This window comes from Sinohyriopsis cumingii, chromosome 16, assembly GCF_028554795.1.
Source record: "Sinohyriopsis cumingii isolate HCF-2022 chromosome 16, ASM2855479v2, whole genome shotgun sequence".
Classification (NCBI taxonomy): domain Eukaryota; kingdom Metazoa; phylum Mollusca; class Bivalvia; order Unionida; family Unionidae; genus Sinohyriopsis; species Sinohyriopsis cumingii.
The window spans coordinates 26,426,887-26,445,588 of record NC_142976.1 but is presented as its reverse complement, the minus strand read 5'-3'; the positions used below and the strand labels follow the sequence as shown (position 1 = coordinate 26,445,588).

The window sequence follows — 18,702 nt, the reverse complement described above, 5'->3', positions numbered from 1 at the left end:
AACCCCTTTAATCCATCCAAAGAGAGACTGTACTGCCAAGACAGAACATAACTTTATCGCCAAAATATGTCGAACAATATATATATATATGGTATAGCTGATAATCAAAAGTAGAAACAAAACGGATAGAGAGAGAGATAATCCGACAATTACACATTTTGGACAATTTCCAGCCATAGTTGACAGCATAATGGGAGGTGGAGTTGTCTCGGACATGACAAACAAGTAACCTCTTGGCACATACTTACTTATTATTTACATGGCATAGAGTACTAATAAATGTGATGCCAAATATTGGCTGTATAGGATAAAGAAGGAACGCTTTGCAGATAGAGGCAATGTGCAATCATATAACTTTAATTCAAATCGCATGAGGTTAGTAAAGACATTGACTGAAAATGTTCAGTGTTCAGTGCTAGAAAATATTGATATTGCATTTGCAGATGATCTACATATGTAATAGAATTACCTTCAGTCCAGATCGAAAGCGCATGCAGACATCAAAACCAAGGGATAATGAATCGTTGTAATTGTGAATCCCAGCGGCCCATTCTTGGTACCGGAAGGGCAGTTTGCATTTCATGCAATGCTTTATGTACACACGCACACCTGAAAATATTAAAGTATTTATTTATAAAATGAATCAAACTGTTCCATCATTTTTACTAGCATCTGGGGTACTTACTTCAAAACCGTAGGAGTTTTGTGGGAAGTGTCGCTTTCTTTTTCATTTTTCCTTTCTTTCTTCTTTGTTTATTTCATTTCATTCATTCTAAGTATATAAATGTACATAAACGTTTTCTCAAATTGAAATAAAATCATTGGTAAAGAAATCAATGTTTCAAACTTTAAGAAATCGATATTATTATTCCTCCACATTAATAATACAGTAACTGTATATTAGTCTTTTAATTTAATGGTGGTTCGTATCAGATGGTTATTGTATATATATATATATATATATATATATATATATATATATATATATATATATATATATATATATATATATATATATATATATATATATATATTAAAAAAAACCTGTTATACTGATATTTATTTTGGTAAGAAGGTCATGGTTATGAGCCTCAGAGAAACGAGTGTAGCAATGATTTAAAAATGAAGCTGCCAAATTGCAATATCTAAGGACCAAGAGACGTTAAATGACATACATGGAGTTAATGTGACGTGTACAGATGTGTAAGAAATCAAACAGATATGACTCAGGCATTTACAAAGAGAAATATATAGATTGGTTTTAGTACGGATGCAAAAATTGATACGGTACTTTATAACACAGGTCCGGAAATCTTTCATGTAAGTTAAACATGTAAACAACGAACAGTATGAAAGTTGTTGATTTATACAGCTCACATAATTTCCAATATCCTAACTATATTATCATGAAACATACGTGAAGTTGTTTTGGTTCCCAGCGGGGATTTTATCATTCATGATGTGAAATGTCCATACTCTACATGGAGATAATTTGACGTCTACAAATATGAAGGAAACCCAATATATATTACTCAGGCATTTACAAAGAGAAATATACAAGTTCGTTCTGAGCACGTATGCTAAAATTTAAATGGTAGGTTGATGTGATGGAAGCCCAATACATTTTACCTGGGCACATACAAACACAGAGGTACAAGTTTAATTAGGCAAATACAAACACAGATGTACAAGTTGTTGATACGGGTGCTAGAATTCATACGGTACTTCACAGCACATGTCCATGTATCTTTGAAGGAACATGAAACAAAAGAACTGGGTGATATTCTTTGATTTCTGTACATTTACAGACTGGACTATATTTATTATTTTGTTGTAGAGAAACACGAATCTAGAGGCTGGTTTACAGTACGGATGCAATAATCCGAGCGATATTACACACCCCATTTTAGTAGGTACTACATGTCAGAGAAAAAACACTTCGTAAAATTCCTAGATTGATCATGGACGCAGAATTTGAAATAACTTAGGAATTATTTTGACTATTGCTAGATACTGCCTTTAATTGTTTTGGTTCCTGGTGAGAATGGTATGATCGCTGATGTAAATGCTCGTATTCGACATATTATGGGTACAAGATTAAAATAAATAAATAAATAAATAAATAAATAAATAAATAAATAAATAAATAAAAAACAGTCGTGAATTTGTATAGGGCTTTTGAGATCTTATACTTTGAAATTTCTTATGAGATCTGTATGCGAGACTTATCAAACATTTTAAACATTCTGAAACCAGTGGGGTTAGTTCGATGTGAGTATGGTGTAAAGAAGCCTACAATACGAAATATAATTACGTACATTGTACTAGGAGTTGTTTGTTATGTGTAAGAGTTTACTCATATTAATCGAGGATTCCAAAATGTCCCTAAATTTCATCTGAATTTTGTGCTCAAAGGTGCGGTATTTAATTCCTATCGCGGATGTATCTAAGAGAGAGAGAGAGAGAGAGAGAGAGAGAGAGTGTCACTGTTGATGTAATATTTAGTAGTAGAAATAAGTTTTTACTTACTAATTGTAAATTTAACATGAACAATGATAGCCACAAATTGAGGTCTAATATTTTGCAGACAAATTTTCTCTGTTAACGTAAGAAACGTATGTAATAATTGTCATGTTGCATTGAAATATCAAATATGAGAGAGAGACAGACAGAGAGATATGTGTGTTTTCATATGCCTTCGCTTTAGCCGTGAGAGAAAAAAGAAGAAAAATCGCTTTACAAAGAAATATTGCTATTTAACTTTACGTGACGAGACAGGGGTAACATATTTATTAGCTCTTTTGTTGTTGTTGTTCTGTGTACGTTAATAAAGGGAAATTACTCTTGAATTGGTTCCCAGTGGGGATGTTTTGCAGCGGTTCTCGCTGTGGACTTCCGGTTCTTGATACTGTTGAACTAAAGAGATACCCGGAAGTGTCAATCTGTAACGGTATGTGAGTCAGATATCAGGGGAAATGTGAGATAATGATCAAATAACTAGATTATTTTGGAATGTCACAAAAGACAGACGAAAATCAAAATGATGACAATTTATCCCCAACAGTTTACAGTGTTCCACCGAGTCAGCATCTACAGTGTCCAGTATGTCGGAAGTTGTATGTTGATCCTGTGATAAATGTACATTGTGGACACACATTTTGTAAAAAGTGCGCCTTCGCCTGTACCCACTGCCCACTAGATGGCAATCATTGTGACACCTCACAGCTCGTGGTCAATAGGTAAAAATTTGTGGATTGATTTAAGGATTGATTTAATTGACATGAATGCTGTAGAAACACGGGTGCATAGAAACACCGGAACGCACCGAAACGCCGGAGCGCAATAGAAACACCGAAACGCACTTCAATTTTATCGTATATACCATAGTGTATTTTGGTTGTGTATGTTTAATTCATATCTGTGACATTTAATATTAGTTATATAATAAATTAATATGTACTTTCTTTTCTGCAAGTGATGCAACATCAAATTAAAAAGAAGCTGGAAACGGCGCATTTTGGCGACAGTTTGGAAAGTAATTTTTTAAAAATATTAACAGCATGTATTGCAGTTTATACATAAGTTGAATGCTTCAGCTATTAATAATAAACACATATTAATATTGATTTATTAAGCTGATTATTATATTGTGGTTATTAATAATTACATTTTTCTTATCTTAAGTTCCGGTGGGTGGGAGATTTGCGCAACCCAGCAGGTGAAAAAGCTGTATAGTTTAAGTGTAACTATCATGAATTATGCACAATAATGGTCTAAATGCAAAGAAACATGCGAGAATGGTGTATCAAATCATTTCCGTCTTTCGTTATCATTTTTTAAACCTATTCTGCTATTGGAAGAAGAGTATGTGATATTGGATAGTGGCAGAAATGGGTTTAATACACAAGATAATTTTTGGAACATATTTCAAAGTGTATTTGTTTGATATAACACACAAATGTTTAAAAATTAATATACAAATAAGGCAAGTTGGACTTGCCCACACAGAGAGAAAATAAGATTAAATGTAACAACAACACGAATCAACACATCCCAGGTTATATCAATTAAACTGATAAGACTTTGGCCTCTGCATACAACTCTCAAAGTCGCTGTTGTCGTGCATGAAGACTGGTCCTATAAAAACTGGTGGTTGTCATGTATGCTGTCTAATTATAGAAAGTTGTTTTTAAGAAGTCACAGTCACATGCATGTCACAGAAGTTAAATGTTTTATCCACTCCTAAAACGGTATGTCCAGTGCAGTACATATTCTTTATGTCAGTTAGCTGTTCAGTGTCATAAAGTAAAATGCATGGAGTTTTCCCATTAGTCTGTATTAGAGTTCTATTGAAAGGATGGCTTCGTGTAATCATATTCTCAAGTTGCTGAATATGATCCGTGACAGTTTTTCTATGTCCAGTAGTATGTCCCTGCGATTTTTCATACTTCTTTTTGTCAAGTGTTTGCTGTATTCCAGTCGGTCGCGTCACCTCATCATATTTCTTCTTAAGCTTTGCATAGATCATTTTTGGTTTGTCTATCTGTAACATGTCCTTTATTTCTGTCATTACAAAGTCTGGTGAACCTAATATTCTGATACTAGATCTTTGAATTTCTGGGGTGGAGGCTAGATCAGGAAATGTGCCATTGTATTCTACTACAGCAAGCTGACTTGTTAATCCCCCTTCCCCTAACCAAGTAACTCTTTTCTTACACAACTTATCTGCTTTTAGCAAAGATAGTACCTATGAACCATAACAACTTTGTTTGATTCTGGTTGAAGGTCCATTGGTGTTTACTTCCACTCCATCTGCCCATGTTCTTCTTTAACTTTGGATGCTTATAGAACTGACCCATATAAAAATATGTTTTCTTGAGATCACCATCTGCACATAATAAATAAAAGAATTTCGGTGAGAAACCCAAAGCTGTGTCCAACTACTGCAATCATCAGAAAAGCTACTCTTTGATTTCTTGCTGCAATTTATGATATTGGATCCGTTGTCAATAATAAAATATACATTTGCGTGGATGGTTTAATCAACAGAGATGTTGCCATTGTTAGACACAACTTTAAAAAGGAATTGGCCATCATTTGGACTATTCTAGTTACTGTCCCTCCATGCCTATTGAATAAACCAATAAGTAAGATATATTTTTCTTTAACTTTGTGGTAGCAGCGTGATGCTGCCTTCCATGCATGTGTCTGAAAATTAACATGCTGAACATGAAAATGCATCCATTTGCTAGTGTCATATTTTCATTCCACCATGATAAAGACAGCACAGTAAATATATTAATTACACATAAATTAGTGGAAGAGTGTAGATATATGTTGCCAAGTATATGAGATATTCCTGAAACTTTGACTGCTTGTTCCGATACAGTGCCGTTATTTGGATAGTAAGACATAGCACTAACACAAAACCAACATGTGCTATGTCTTACATTGTAGGACATGGGGTAGCCGCTTACTAGCTGGCCCAGCAAACTTGAACAACCTTTCATCAAAATATACCTGCATGATATTGATAGGAATATGATTTATTTTCTCATGTCCAAATATCAAAAATGGGGTGGCAAGGGTCAGAGGAAACTCAGACTACCTGGAACACTGTATTATTGTGTTACTTAATGTTCTTATCAGTACACATTAAAAGTGTTTTGGTATTGCTGCTTGCTTATAATTTGTAAAGTTTCAATGACTTTACATCTTGCCTAACTTAAGTATGGTAGCACACATGTATAATAATAAACATAAATTGCAATTTACCCATGAGAAGGAATGATCCACGCTTGTACTGGCAAAATATTTTTACACTGAACAAAAGGATCCAATGATCAAATTGAACACACAAATGTAATTAAAATGGAAATCCATGAATTACAACATTACAAATTAAAAACAATTATTATTGAGCTCTGTATGAATTTTAAATGCAGTGTGGGCAAAAAATATAAATATATCGGAAATTAGTATTAATATCATTATTATTATTTAAATATTATTGATTTCAAGAAAGTTTAACTGTTATTGTATTTTTATTTATATACGAGAAGTATGATTATAAGCAACATTTTGTCAATTTTGGTCCATATTGGCTACCATGGAATGAAATTGCAACCTTAATCTTGTAAGGACACGTTATGTCACCATCAGTATATGACGTATAATCTTAAAATGTCAGATGATGCACTGAATATATTTGGTAATCAAAGCCAATGCAGGTATAGCAATTTAGACTGGAGTTTTGTATATGATGATCAGCGGAATTTCATGCACTTTACAAAAAGGTAGGTTCATTTTTGTTTTCAATTTAAACTTGTGCTATAAGATATTTGTGTCCCTACTGGCTACACCTTTACATTCGTAAACAACCGCTAAACATCATGTGTCCAAAATTTATCAGAAAATCCTGTTTGCCACGATAATATAGAGCCCACAATAATACAGTATTGGAGTATACTACGATTTACCATTTCCGCATGATTCCTTTATTGTCACATTATTTTAGCAATTACTAGAACTGCTGTCATCATGCATCACATGTTTGTTGCATATATATGTATGTGTGATTGTGATATATTATCAGTAATTACATCTATTTAAAATCTTTGCTTTAAAAGGCTATATTCAGTACAAAAGATCATGATGTCTACACAATTTCATCATAGGGACTACATCAGTTGTTGTTCAGAACCAATTACCTCATGCTTGTTTCAGATCTACTACCAAATACCATATGTTCTGGAAAACGTTTTTAAATCGAGTTTCATTCGTATACTCTATTGGTATTGAAACTCTTTACTTAGTTATTATTAACCGAGTACATTCTTACTTTAAGGAAAATTAAGAAATATTAAATGCTAGTAAGTCCAGCTCTGCAAAAGCACAGAATTGTCCAGAAAGAAAACTCAAGGCCAAGATCTTTACTTATTCTTGATTCTGTGTATCATTGTATGTAGTAGCAGAGACGCAGTATTTCCTACACCAAGTGCTTATTTTATCTCCACTACTAACCAAACATATTACATAAAATAAGTTAACATTCTGTTAAAACTGGTGCAGATCCATATGTTTTATGTAATTTTAGTAGCTATACATGTACAAAAGCTTGCTGTTTTATGATTTTGAAAAATTATTTGTCTGCTCATGGTAAATTCTATATTTAAAATAAAGCTATTAAATTTTTGATTTTTTTAATTTTTTTTAAAATTAAATGCTCTGAATGATTTTGGTATTTGAATTTCTTGATATACCAAAAATGAAAGGATCACATAATAATTACAAATATGCTAAAATATCATACAGTAGAATATAGCCCCCCCCCACTTCCACTTGAACAGATCGAGTGATTGATTGTATTTTAACAGCACATCAGTACCGTTTGGCTATTCAGTGCCATACAAAATGTTATATGTATAATCTTTTAAAAATTATAAAAAGTCTCATATCGACCAGCGATTTAAAAACCAGATAGTTGAAATTAAAATGATAAGATGGTAACAGTGAAAAATAAAGCTTCCCGATCAACAGGGGATGTAAATGGTGTATGTTAATGAAGACAGATGAAAAGGTATTAATAAAAGGGACAGTATATATTTTGCATTTAAAATGCTTGAACAAATAGATAAACAGATGAATAAATAAATACTGAGAGAAAGTCTATAGGGACAGATTAAACTAAGGACAGTGAAGTCCTGCTTGTAATGCAGAGACTATAAAAAATTAAATATGCATTGCCAACATTTGGTAACAAAATTAGGTCAAGAGAAGCAGAAATTTATCATGCAGCATAGATTGAATATTTGAAACAAGGTATGCCAAATATTTGATAATATCATCATATGCAGGCACAGTTTGATGATTATTGTTTTAGAATTCTGCACTGAAACATTGAACAAGTATTAGTATGTACTTAACATAACTTTGGAAATTAATATGTGAATAGTCCAGATGTAATGTAAAAGTTGTTCCTTCATTCCTTCATATGCCTTAAAAGTCTCTAAGTATCTGTGTGTGTGTGTGTGTGCATATATATATATATATATATATATATATATATATATATATATATATATATATATATATATATAGTGTGTGTGACCCTGCTATAGCACTCCCTGCTATAATGCCAATTCGGATATAACATGGTCGCGGCGTGGCTCCCAAAATTTTATATGCATGCATTTTTTGTGCACATGAAAAAAAAATTCTGAAAACTACACAAAAAAATGTAAAACATTTATTATCATTTCAAGGAAGAGATTGTGCATGAATAATACAAGATGATCGTGGAGTGGCTCCAGAAATTTTATATGTATTTTTCTAGTACACGAAAAAAAAGTTTTGTCTTCTTAAAAGTACGAAAAAAGGTCTAAAATGTTTATTCTAGGATCGTGTAGGGCTTCACTAATGTCGCAAACTGCGATTTTATTTTCCTAATTGGTTGCAAAATATAACATTTGGTGATTTTTTTGTTGTTTTGACAATGTTGGCTTTAAACTTGTATATACACCCATTGGTTTGGAGTGGAGAAATTCAGAGGCACTGAAATTTATCTGTTGTTATATAAACAATTTCTTTGTCCATATTGACAAGCCATTTTAACAGTGCATTGTTATATCATAATCCACTTATGTTGACATTGAGCATGAGTACTGTATGTTGTTGACATTTCTGGTAGCAGAGATCAACCGGATGAGGCATTATCTCATCATCTATCTTTCGACAGATTTTTGGCCACTTGCAAGTAATTAACATATTTACATAGACTGACATTTGTGGGTGGATGGTATGTAAAATTTCTCTTCTTTCCACTCAGAATTAAATCCTTCAGAATACCCACATGTTCTGTACTAATCCTTGTCATCAGACCAGAACACCTGTGTCTCTATCGTCCATTGACCCTTTGTTTAATTGAGAGGAAGACAGCATCACTCCGCAACCACAAATGTAAAAAAAATCTTGTTGGTTTATTCAGTAGGCAAGGAAGAACTGTAACTACGATTGACCAAATGACGGCCAATTCCTTTTTTAAAAATGTACCCTGATAAAATATTTTGCTGAAATTTCAAAGAAAACATTACCTTTCAAGCACCGAATGTTATGAAAACGTACTAAGCAAATGGAAACAAATCAGTCACAAGAATGCAATACAATTATTTGATGTTGATGCCACAATAAGAAACAGGCATTTGTTTGGTTTTCTAAAGCTGGCCTTTAGCAGTGACTTCAATGCGCATACATATTTCATCAAGGAAAGCTGACTACAGTCTTCAATAAAAACAAAGAACTTTTCTTCAAAGAAGTCAGTACCAAACTTAAATAAAAGCAATGAATCTGATGGATTTTTGCATTTTTCAACATGAGTGGAACAAGTTTACTGTGCTGTGAAAGTTGCCATTTTGCAGGGAAAAAATTTGTGCTTACGAATGCTACCAACGGTGGCTTAAAACGCAAACTAACTTTTACTGACTTTGGATGTACTGAAAAGTAAATGTGTTTCATCATTCGTTATGTGATTGTGCTATTTTTATCCACTGAATTCAGACCTATATGACCTGTGACAAAATTATTGAATATTTTAAATCTGTGGATTTATTCGATGGAAATACTTGTATTGTGGATTCAATGTATGTGATGAGATTCGAGGATGAATACACGGTGTTGATACTATTCATGCTATACATAAGACATGTATATAAAAACAGTATACACATATATGTACCAATCCATGGTTCTCTAAATAAAGTAAAATAATATGTATGCCTTATCTGTTTTCACTACAGGTGTATTTCACATTTAAAATGCATCAATTTAAGATGGTAACGGTGCCGATGAAGCACATATTTTACTGCCCGCATTTATTACCTACACCCCCTCCACCCCCGCAGATTTGTTGGGGTACATGCATCATTTTCTTAAGCTAACTGACCTGGTTGCTGATAACACGATTCGGTCTATAACACATTTGGGTTCTATGGCTCCCAACTACTGTGTTATAGCAGGGTCACACTATATATATAGAGAGATCAGATTATTGGTAAAATAATTGCTGACATCACAGCGAGATGGTCTAAACTTGTGTACTTATCTAAATTATTCATAAACAGTGAAAGCAAGAAAACCAAGATTAATTATCAAAACATCACAACTTGTCAAGTCCTCACTAGAGCCAGCTAGTTTTTCAAATTGCTTTAGACGTGACATTATCAACACGATAAAGTCTGAGTGTTTTAATTACCCACTTCAGACAGACTGCCTCTTCAGAACATCCATAAAATTAACATCCCACTTTTGCACACCAGTAAAATAGACAAGACGTTTTATTGCCTGGCATGTTTTTTTAAATTTTTATAAATCATTAATAATACAGCAATCCATATCTTAAAATATCCACATCTGTTTGAAGTTTAGTGATGGAATTTGCAAAATCTTTGTTTATAAGTGTCAGTTACATGTTAATTCTTTTTAGTGAATATCTTTGTAAAGATATGAGAAGAATCAATCCAGCAGATCATTTCAGATTCCTGTATTTAGAGAAAGATACATGTCAAGTATCCTTTCCATAGTTCAAGGATTTATATGTACAGGGTGTATAGGGACAGCATAATTTGAGAGTTTCATGTGTACAGGTGTATAGGGACAGCATAATTTGAGAGTTTCATGTGTACAGGGTGTATGGGACAGCATAATTTGAGAGTTTCATGTGTACAGGTGTATAGGGACAGAATAATTTGAGATTTTCATGTGTACAGGGTGTATAGGGACAGAATAATTTGAGAGTTTCATGTGTACAGGTGTATAGGAACAGCATAATTTGAGAGTTTCATGTGTACAGGGTGTATAGGGACAGCATAATTTGAGAGTTTCATGTGTACAGGGTGTATAGGGACAGCATAATTTGAGAGTTTCATGTGTACAGAGTGTATAGGAACAGCATAATTTGAGAGTTTCATGTGTACAGAGTATATAGGGACAGCATAATTTGAGAGTTTCATGTGTACAGGGTGTATAGGGACAGAATAATTTGAGAGTTTCATGTGTACAGTGTGTATAGGGACAGAATAATTTGAGAGTTTCATGTGTACAGGGTGTATAGGGACAGCATAATTTGAGAGTTTCATGTGTACAGGGTGTATAGGAACAGCATAATTTGAGAGTTTCATGTGTACAGAGTATATAGGGACAGCATAATTTGAGAGTTTCATGTGTACAGGGTGTATTGGGACAGAATAATTTGAGAGTTTCATGTGTACAGGGTGTATAGGGACAGAATAATTTGAGAGTTTCATGTGTACAGGTGTATAGGGACAGCATAATTTGAGAGTTTCATGTGTACAGGGTGTATAGGGACAGCATAATTTGAGAGTTTCATGTGTACAGGGTGTATAGGGACAGAATAATTTGAGAGTTTCATGTGTACAGGGTGTATAGGGACAGCATAATTTGAGAGTTTCATGTGTACAGGGTGTATAGGGACAGCATAATTTGAGAGTTTCATGTGTACAGGGTGTATAGGGACAGCATAATTTGAGAGTTTCATGTGTACAGGGTGTATAGGGACAGCATAATTTGAGAGTTTCATGTGTACAGGGTGCATAGGGACAGAATAATTTGAGAGTTTCATGTGTACAGGGTGTATAGGGACAGCATAATTTGAGAGTTTCATGTGTACAGGGTGTATAGGGACAGCATAATTTGAGAGTTTCATGTGTACAGGGTGTATAGGGACAGCATAATTTGAGAGTTTCATGTGTACAGGGTGCATAGGGACAGAATAATTTGAGAGTTTCATGTGTACAGGGTGCATAGGGACAGAATAATTTGAGAGTTTCATGTGTACAGGGTGCATAGGGACAGCATAATTTGAGAGTTTCATGTGTACAGGGTGTATAGGGACAGCATAATTTGAGAGTTTCATGTGTACAGGGTGCATAGGGACAGAATAATTTGAGAGTTTCATGTGTACAGGGTGTATGGGACAGCATAATTTGAGAGTTTCATGTGTACAGGGTGTATAGGGACAGAATAATTTGAGAGTTTCATGTGTACAGGGTGTATAGGGACAGCATAATTTGAGAGTTTCATGTGTACAGGGTGTATAGGGACAGAATAATTTGAGAGTTTCATGTGTACAGTATGTATGGGACAGCATAATTTGAGAGTTTCATGTGTACAGGGTGTATAGGGACAGCATAATTTGAGAGTTTCATGTGTACAGGGTGTATAGGGACAGAATAATTTGAGAGTTTCATGTGTACAGGGTGTATAGGGACAGCATAATTTGAGAGTTTCATGTGTACAGGGTGTATAGGGACAGCATAATTTGAGAGTTTCATGTGTACAGGGTGTATAGGGACAGAATAATTTGAGAGTTTCATGTGTACAGGTGTATAGGGACAGCATAATTTGAGAGTTTCATGTTTACAGGGTGTATAGGGACAGAATAATTTGAGAGTTTCATGTGTACAGGGTGTATAGGGACAGCATAATGTGAGAGTTTCATGTGTACAGGGTGTATAGGGACAGAATAATTTGAGAGTTTCATGTGTACAGGGTGTATAGGGACAGAATAATTTGAGAGTTTCATGTGTACAGGTGTATAGGAACAGCATAATTTGAGAGTTTCATGTGTACAGGGTGCATAGGGACAGAATAATTTGAGAGTTTCATGTGTACAGGGTGCATAGGGACAGAATAATTTGAGAGTTTCATGTGTACAGGATGTATGGGACAGCATAATTTGAGAGTTTCATGTGTACAGGGTGCATAGGGACAGAATAATTTGAGAGTTTCATGTGTACAGGGTGTATAGGGACAGAATAATTTGAGAGTTTCATGTGTACAGGTGTATAGGGACAGCATAATTTGAGAGTTTCATGTGTACAGGGTGCATAGGGACAGAATAATTTGAGAGTTTCATGTGTACAGGGTGCATAGGGACAGAATAATTTGAGAGTTTCATGTGTACAGGATGTATGGGACAGCATAATTTGAGAGTTTCATGTGTACAGGGTGCATAGGGACAGAATAATTTGAGAGTTTCATGTGTACAGGTGTATAGGGACAGAATAAGTTGAGAGTTTCATGTGTACAGGGTGTATAGGGACAGAATAATTTGAGAGTTTCATGTGTACAGTGTGTATAGGGACAGAATAATTTGAGAGTTTTATGTGTACAGGGTGTATAGGGACAGAATAAGTTGAGAGTTTCATGTGTACAGGGTGCATAGGGACAGAATAATTTGAGAGTTTCATGTGTACAGGATGTATGGGACAGCATAATTTGAGAGTTCCATGTGTACAGGGTGTATAGGGACAGCATAATTTGAGAGTTCCATGTGTACAGGGTGCATAGGGACAGAATAATTTGAGAGTTTCATGTGTACAGGATGTATAGGGACAGCATAATTTGAGAGTTCCATGTGTACAGGATGTATAGCAGGGATGGTCCTGGCTTTTAAAAAGCTGTCGCCAAAAAAATCGCCAACCTCAATATTTTGTCGCCAATTTTCAAAAAGTGTCGCCAGAACAAGTAGCGTACATTTTTCCAAGTGTTAATTTAGTCTATTAATGTAACAGGCAATGAAAATTACAAAAGATGGGTTGGTTAATACTTTAATTACAACAAGCATTAACAAAATGTTACAAAGTGTTACATGAAGATCTGTCGCGATTTTAGGGCTACCCACTTGTTGAATGCAGTTTCAAAGCCTAATTTTTCACATCAGTACATGCTGATTCTCATTAAATTCTTGAGAGATGAGATGCAGAGTTTATTTCTGATGTCAGTTTTTATGAGGTTCATTTTAATGAATCCACGTTCACAGTCTACAGTGCTGACAGGTGACACCAGTAGTCTCTCAGCAGCCCCCCCCCCCCCCGCCTTATGGCTAGCTTCTCAAAGCTTGTAGTGAATTGCTTCCCAAGAATGATCACTGAATGCTGTATACATTTTCTCGACAAGCAAAATAGGATCTCCATTCCAATGAATGAAACTTACACGAGTCAACACCTGACAATATTGGACTGTATATTTAAGCATAAATTCACACCCAATTTAGGGATTCTTTCACTCCTGAATTTTGAGAAATAATTATTTTTAATTATGCAAAACTGTTTGTTTTTCGTTGTTGCTATTTCTTGTTGCGCAGTTTAAGTCTCTGCAGCCGTAACACGGGATTGATGGCAAAAGAAAAAGATCAGTGAGTAAAATGCTGCACTGGCGACAGATATAATTGTGATTGAGATTTTTTCCATTTGCTTTGTATTTATACACAGTAGTCGGTATTTCAAAGGTTATCAGTTTTCTATGAAGGTTCAGCAAAACTATTGTATTGGTATATGTAAAAAAAAAATAACCAGAAGGATTAGCCATTCAATTAGTTGTATCTGTTCTATTCGCATCTTCAGAAGTCGGTCAGGTGTAGGTATAGTTCGGTAGCATGATTGTCTGTATCACAGCATACAGTACTCAGCCCCAGATGTCAGCATAAGCAGATTATGATGTAACAATGCACTCTAAAGATGGGGTTGTCAATACGAACAAAGGATCGTTTGTGTAACAGATTGATTCCAATGCATTGCTTAGTCAAGTTTGTGGCTTCATTTCGTTCTCCATTCTAATTTATCCAGTCCAAATCCATGATTGTATGTACAAATTAAATAACCCAAAAGTCTGTCGCCAAAAAAATTGCCAGATGGGATATTTTTGTCGCCAATAAGGAAAAAAAATCGCAATTTGCGACATTGGCGAAGCCCAGGACGATCTCTGTGTATAGGGACCATATAAGTCAAGGATTTCATGTGTACAGGGTCTGTAGGGACCACATAATTAGAGGAATTTATGGTACAGAGCCCACTCCTAACAGTGAAGTTCAGTGGCAAACATGCTATATCTGTCGTCAAGGCTGGTAGCACAGTCATCCATATACCAAAAGAAATTTCCTTTCTTGCAGAAGATAGTATTTTAATGGAGATATAAATCCATGCAGAACTGCTGGAATGAGAAAAATGTTAACTATCACCACAAGGAGGCATTGAAGCTCCATGTTTCACCTTTAAAAGCTCTTTTAGAGGTCTTATACAGTGGCTGAACTCAAAATTACAAGCTGTAAAGAACCATGGTGATGTGTAGTTATTGTTTATTCTTTTCCTGAGATCTGTCTTAAAGTTTGTTCAACTTGGTCTGTCTCTCACAAACATAAATGCTGATTCTAAAATATTTCAGAGTTGTTTTAGATTGATTAATTAAAAGTATGTTTCTCAGAAATTTGCAATTTGAGTCACATGACTGAATGATACTATGTATATTCTTCAGCAACAGATTTATTTTTTCCGATCCAGACTTCTGGATTCATGGGTTGGCATGACTCAAACATTATAGTACCCAATGGTAGCAGTTCAGAAATTACTTCCCTTATCAAAACTGCATTTTTGTCTGATTAGAGACACTTAAGAGTGTCACTGAAAACAATCTTTAATAGTGCAAAAGGTGGAAATTAAAGGTAGATAGATGTCTGGAAAACTAAAAGGCACACGGGTTAATGTTGGAAAAGCTCTGAAATAGACGCATACAAAAAACATTGTTTTGCCATTTTAATTACTGATATAAGTACTAAACTCCATAATAGAAGTTAAAAAATTAATACTGAGAAAATAATATTAGTCATAAGTATGTCTTAATGTTTAATTGATATTTGAAACATACTCCAAATTTTATTTTGTAAGCAAACATACATAGATACAAATTTAATGAAGTATTTATAAATACAAATTTTACCGTCTGCCTTTATTTAACTGTTGAAAATGAAGTACATCATCTTCTTAATTTTTATAAGTTTAAATTTTGTTTATTTAAACAGATTGGTCATAGGACAAATTGAGGATTTGGAAATCTACTGCAAGTATGGTCTCATTAAACACGAGGGAGACTATGTGCCAGACCCCAGTGGATGCCAGGCCAAAATACCACTGGGTAAGATAAAATACAGAATAAATATTTATTTTATTCTCTTTCCAGAAGGAAAAATTACTGGAATTATCTTTACATGTACATATACTATTTTCAATGAGGTACTGAATGCACTTGTATTCATGAGTTACACATTATTGTTGGTTATTTATTTATATAAACCACAAACTTAAATAACTAGCTTAAAAGGTCATGCCATCAATACCTTTTATGTTATACCACACAGAATCACATTAAAGTCCACCTGCAAACTGTACAGACCTAGATCTGCCATTGCATAATGTGCTGGCAGATATGTCAATGCAGTCTGTTAGGAATAATTAGTATAACAAACAACATAGATTCTGATCTGTCAGATGGACTTGACTTAAATGCATGTGTATTTGCATTTGTTAAACATGGACCATTGTGTGTGAACTAATAATTTTTGTCTGAACAGCAAGTCCACTAGGTCATTTAGTCTGCTTGGGATGTGGCATACCAGTGAACATTTTACTGTTAAAAAAATGCCCACAAAAGTAAATGTACTCGAGTATTAAATGTGATATTAATGCCAATTTATTACCATTGGAGTCAGTTTTAATAGGTCGTTTGTAAATTATCCAATGATGCTTTTCAACTAAGGCATATATTTCATTATCCCCAGCTACCTAGATGAGGGGGCATCAAAAAGGAACCTATCGTTCATCTGTCCATTCTTTTGTCCAAATATGTGAACATTCTTTTAATTTAATGTGAAACTTAATCACAACATAACATAATGATTTTAATAATGAACATGTTTGAATTTTTTTTAACCAAGTAATAATTGTTTTACTGCATTAAAGTATGCACAGGGATGGTCCTGGCTTTTAAAAAGCTGTCGCCAAAAAAATCGCCAACCTCAATATTTTGTCGCCAATTTTCAAAAAGTGTCGCCAGAACAAGTAGTGTACATTTTTCCAAGGGTTAATTTAGTCTATTAATGTAACAGGCAATGAAAATTACAAAAGATGGGTTACTTAATTCTTTAATTACAACAAGCATTAACAAAATGTTACAAAGTGTTACATGAAGATCCGTCGCAATTTTAGGGCTGCCCACTTGTTGAATGCAGTTTCAAAGTCTAATTTTTCACATCTGTACGTGCTGATTCTCATGAAATTCTCGAGAGACGAGATGCAGAGTTTATTTCTGATGTCAGTTTTTATGAGGTTCATCTTACTGAATCTACGTTCACAGTCCACAGCACTGACAGGTGACACCAGTAGTCTATCAGCAGCCCCCCCCCCCCCAATGGCTAGCTTCACAAAGCTTGTAGTGAATTGCTTCCTAAATCCCAAGAATGATCACTGAATGCTGTATAAATTTTCTCGACAAACAAAATATGATCTCCATTCCCACGAATGAAACTTACACGAGTCAACACCTGGCAATATTGGACCGTATATATAAGCATAAATTCACACCCAATTTAGAGATTCTTTCACTCTTGTATTTTGAGAAATAAATAATTATTATTAATTATGCAAAACTGGTTGTTTTTTTTTTTGTGCTATTTCTTGTTTCGGAGTTTAAGTCTCAGCAGCCGTAACACTGATTGATGGCCAAAGGAAAAGAACAATGAGTAAAATGCTGCACTGGCGACAGACATAATTGTGATTGAGATTTTTCCATTTGCTTTGTATTTATACACAGTAGTCGGTACTTCAAAGGTTATCGGTTTTCTATGAAGGTTCAGCAAAACTATTGTACTGGTATATGTAAAAAAAAAAAAAAAAAAAAAAAAAAACAACAGAAGATTTAGCCATTCAATTAATTGTATCTGTTCTATTCACGTCTTCAGAAGTCGGTCAGTTGTAGGTATAGTGCGGTAGCATGATTGACTGTATCGCAGCATACAGTACTCAGCCCAGATGTCAGCATAAGCAGATTATGATGTAACAATGCACTGTAAAGATGGGGTTGTCAATACGAACAAAGGATTGTTTGTGTAACAGATTGATTCCAATGCATTGCTTAGTCAAGTTTGTGGCTTCCTTTCGTTCTCCCTTTTAATTTATCCAGTCCAAATCTATGATTGTATGTACAAATTAAATAACCAAAAAGTCTGTCGCCAAAAAAATCGCCAGATGGGATATTTTTGTCGCCAATAAGGAAAAAAAATCGCAATTTGCGACATTGGCGAAGCCCAGGACAATCCCTGTATGCATACGGTGGTAATCCCTCATTATAATGTTATCCATGAGAGCCACGGAGTGTACCATGTTATAGTGAAAACACTTTATAATGAAATACATGATACAGTATAACCTCATTATAATGGCATCCATGGAGTATACCATCTTATAGTGAGATTTCCATAAAGATGATGATACAGTATGCCCTCATTATAATGCTGTCCATGAGATCCATAGAGTATACCATCTTATAATGAGGTTCCCTCATAATGAAGTATATGATACAGTTTAACCTCATTATAATGCAGTCCATGAGATCCATAGAGTATGCCATCTTATAATGAGGTTCCCTCATAATGAAGCATATGATAGTTTAACCTAATTATAATTCAGTCCAAGAGAGCCAGAGTATACTGGCTTACAATGAGATCACCTTACATGCTAACCCCTCATTATGATGCTGTCCATGAGAGCCATATATTTTACTGTCTTATAACAAGAAAAATGTTATAATGAAGGTCATTATGATGAGGGAGAGCTGTAATTATTTTCAGTACACATT

At 34.4% G+C, this 18,702-nt stretch overlaps 1 protein-coding gene across 5 annotated transcripts in view; it reads left to right on the top strand.

Annotated features, from left to right (window-relative positions):
* The first annotated feature begins 2,909 nt into the window (after positions 1 to 2,909).
* The window catches only part of LOC149780109 (E3 ubiquitin-protein ligase TRAF7-like), a 76,029-nt gene continuing 60,236 nt past the window's right edge, over positions 2,910 to 18,702 (top strand). For all 5 annotated transcript variants that reach the window (XM_089936881.1, XM_089936883.1, XM_089936879.1 and 2 more), the window contains exons 1-2: positions 2,910 to 3,239; positions 15,872 to 15,984. In XM_089936881.1, coding sequence (XP_089793007.1) covers positions 3,013 to 3,239; positions 15,872 to 15,984 — 340 coding nt within the window. In that variant the 5' untranslated portion in view covers positions 2,910 to 3,012. The remainder of the gene's footprint in view (positions 3,240 to 15,871; positions 15,985 to 18,702) is intronic.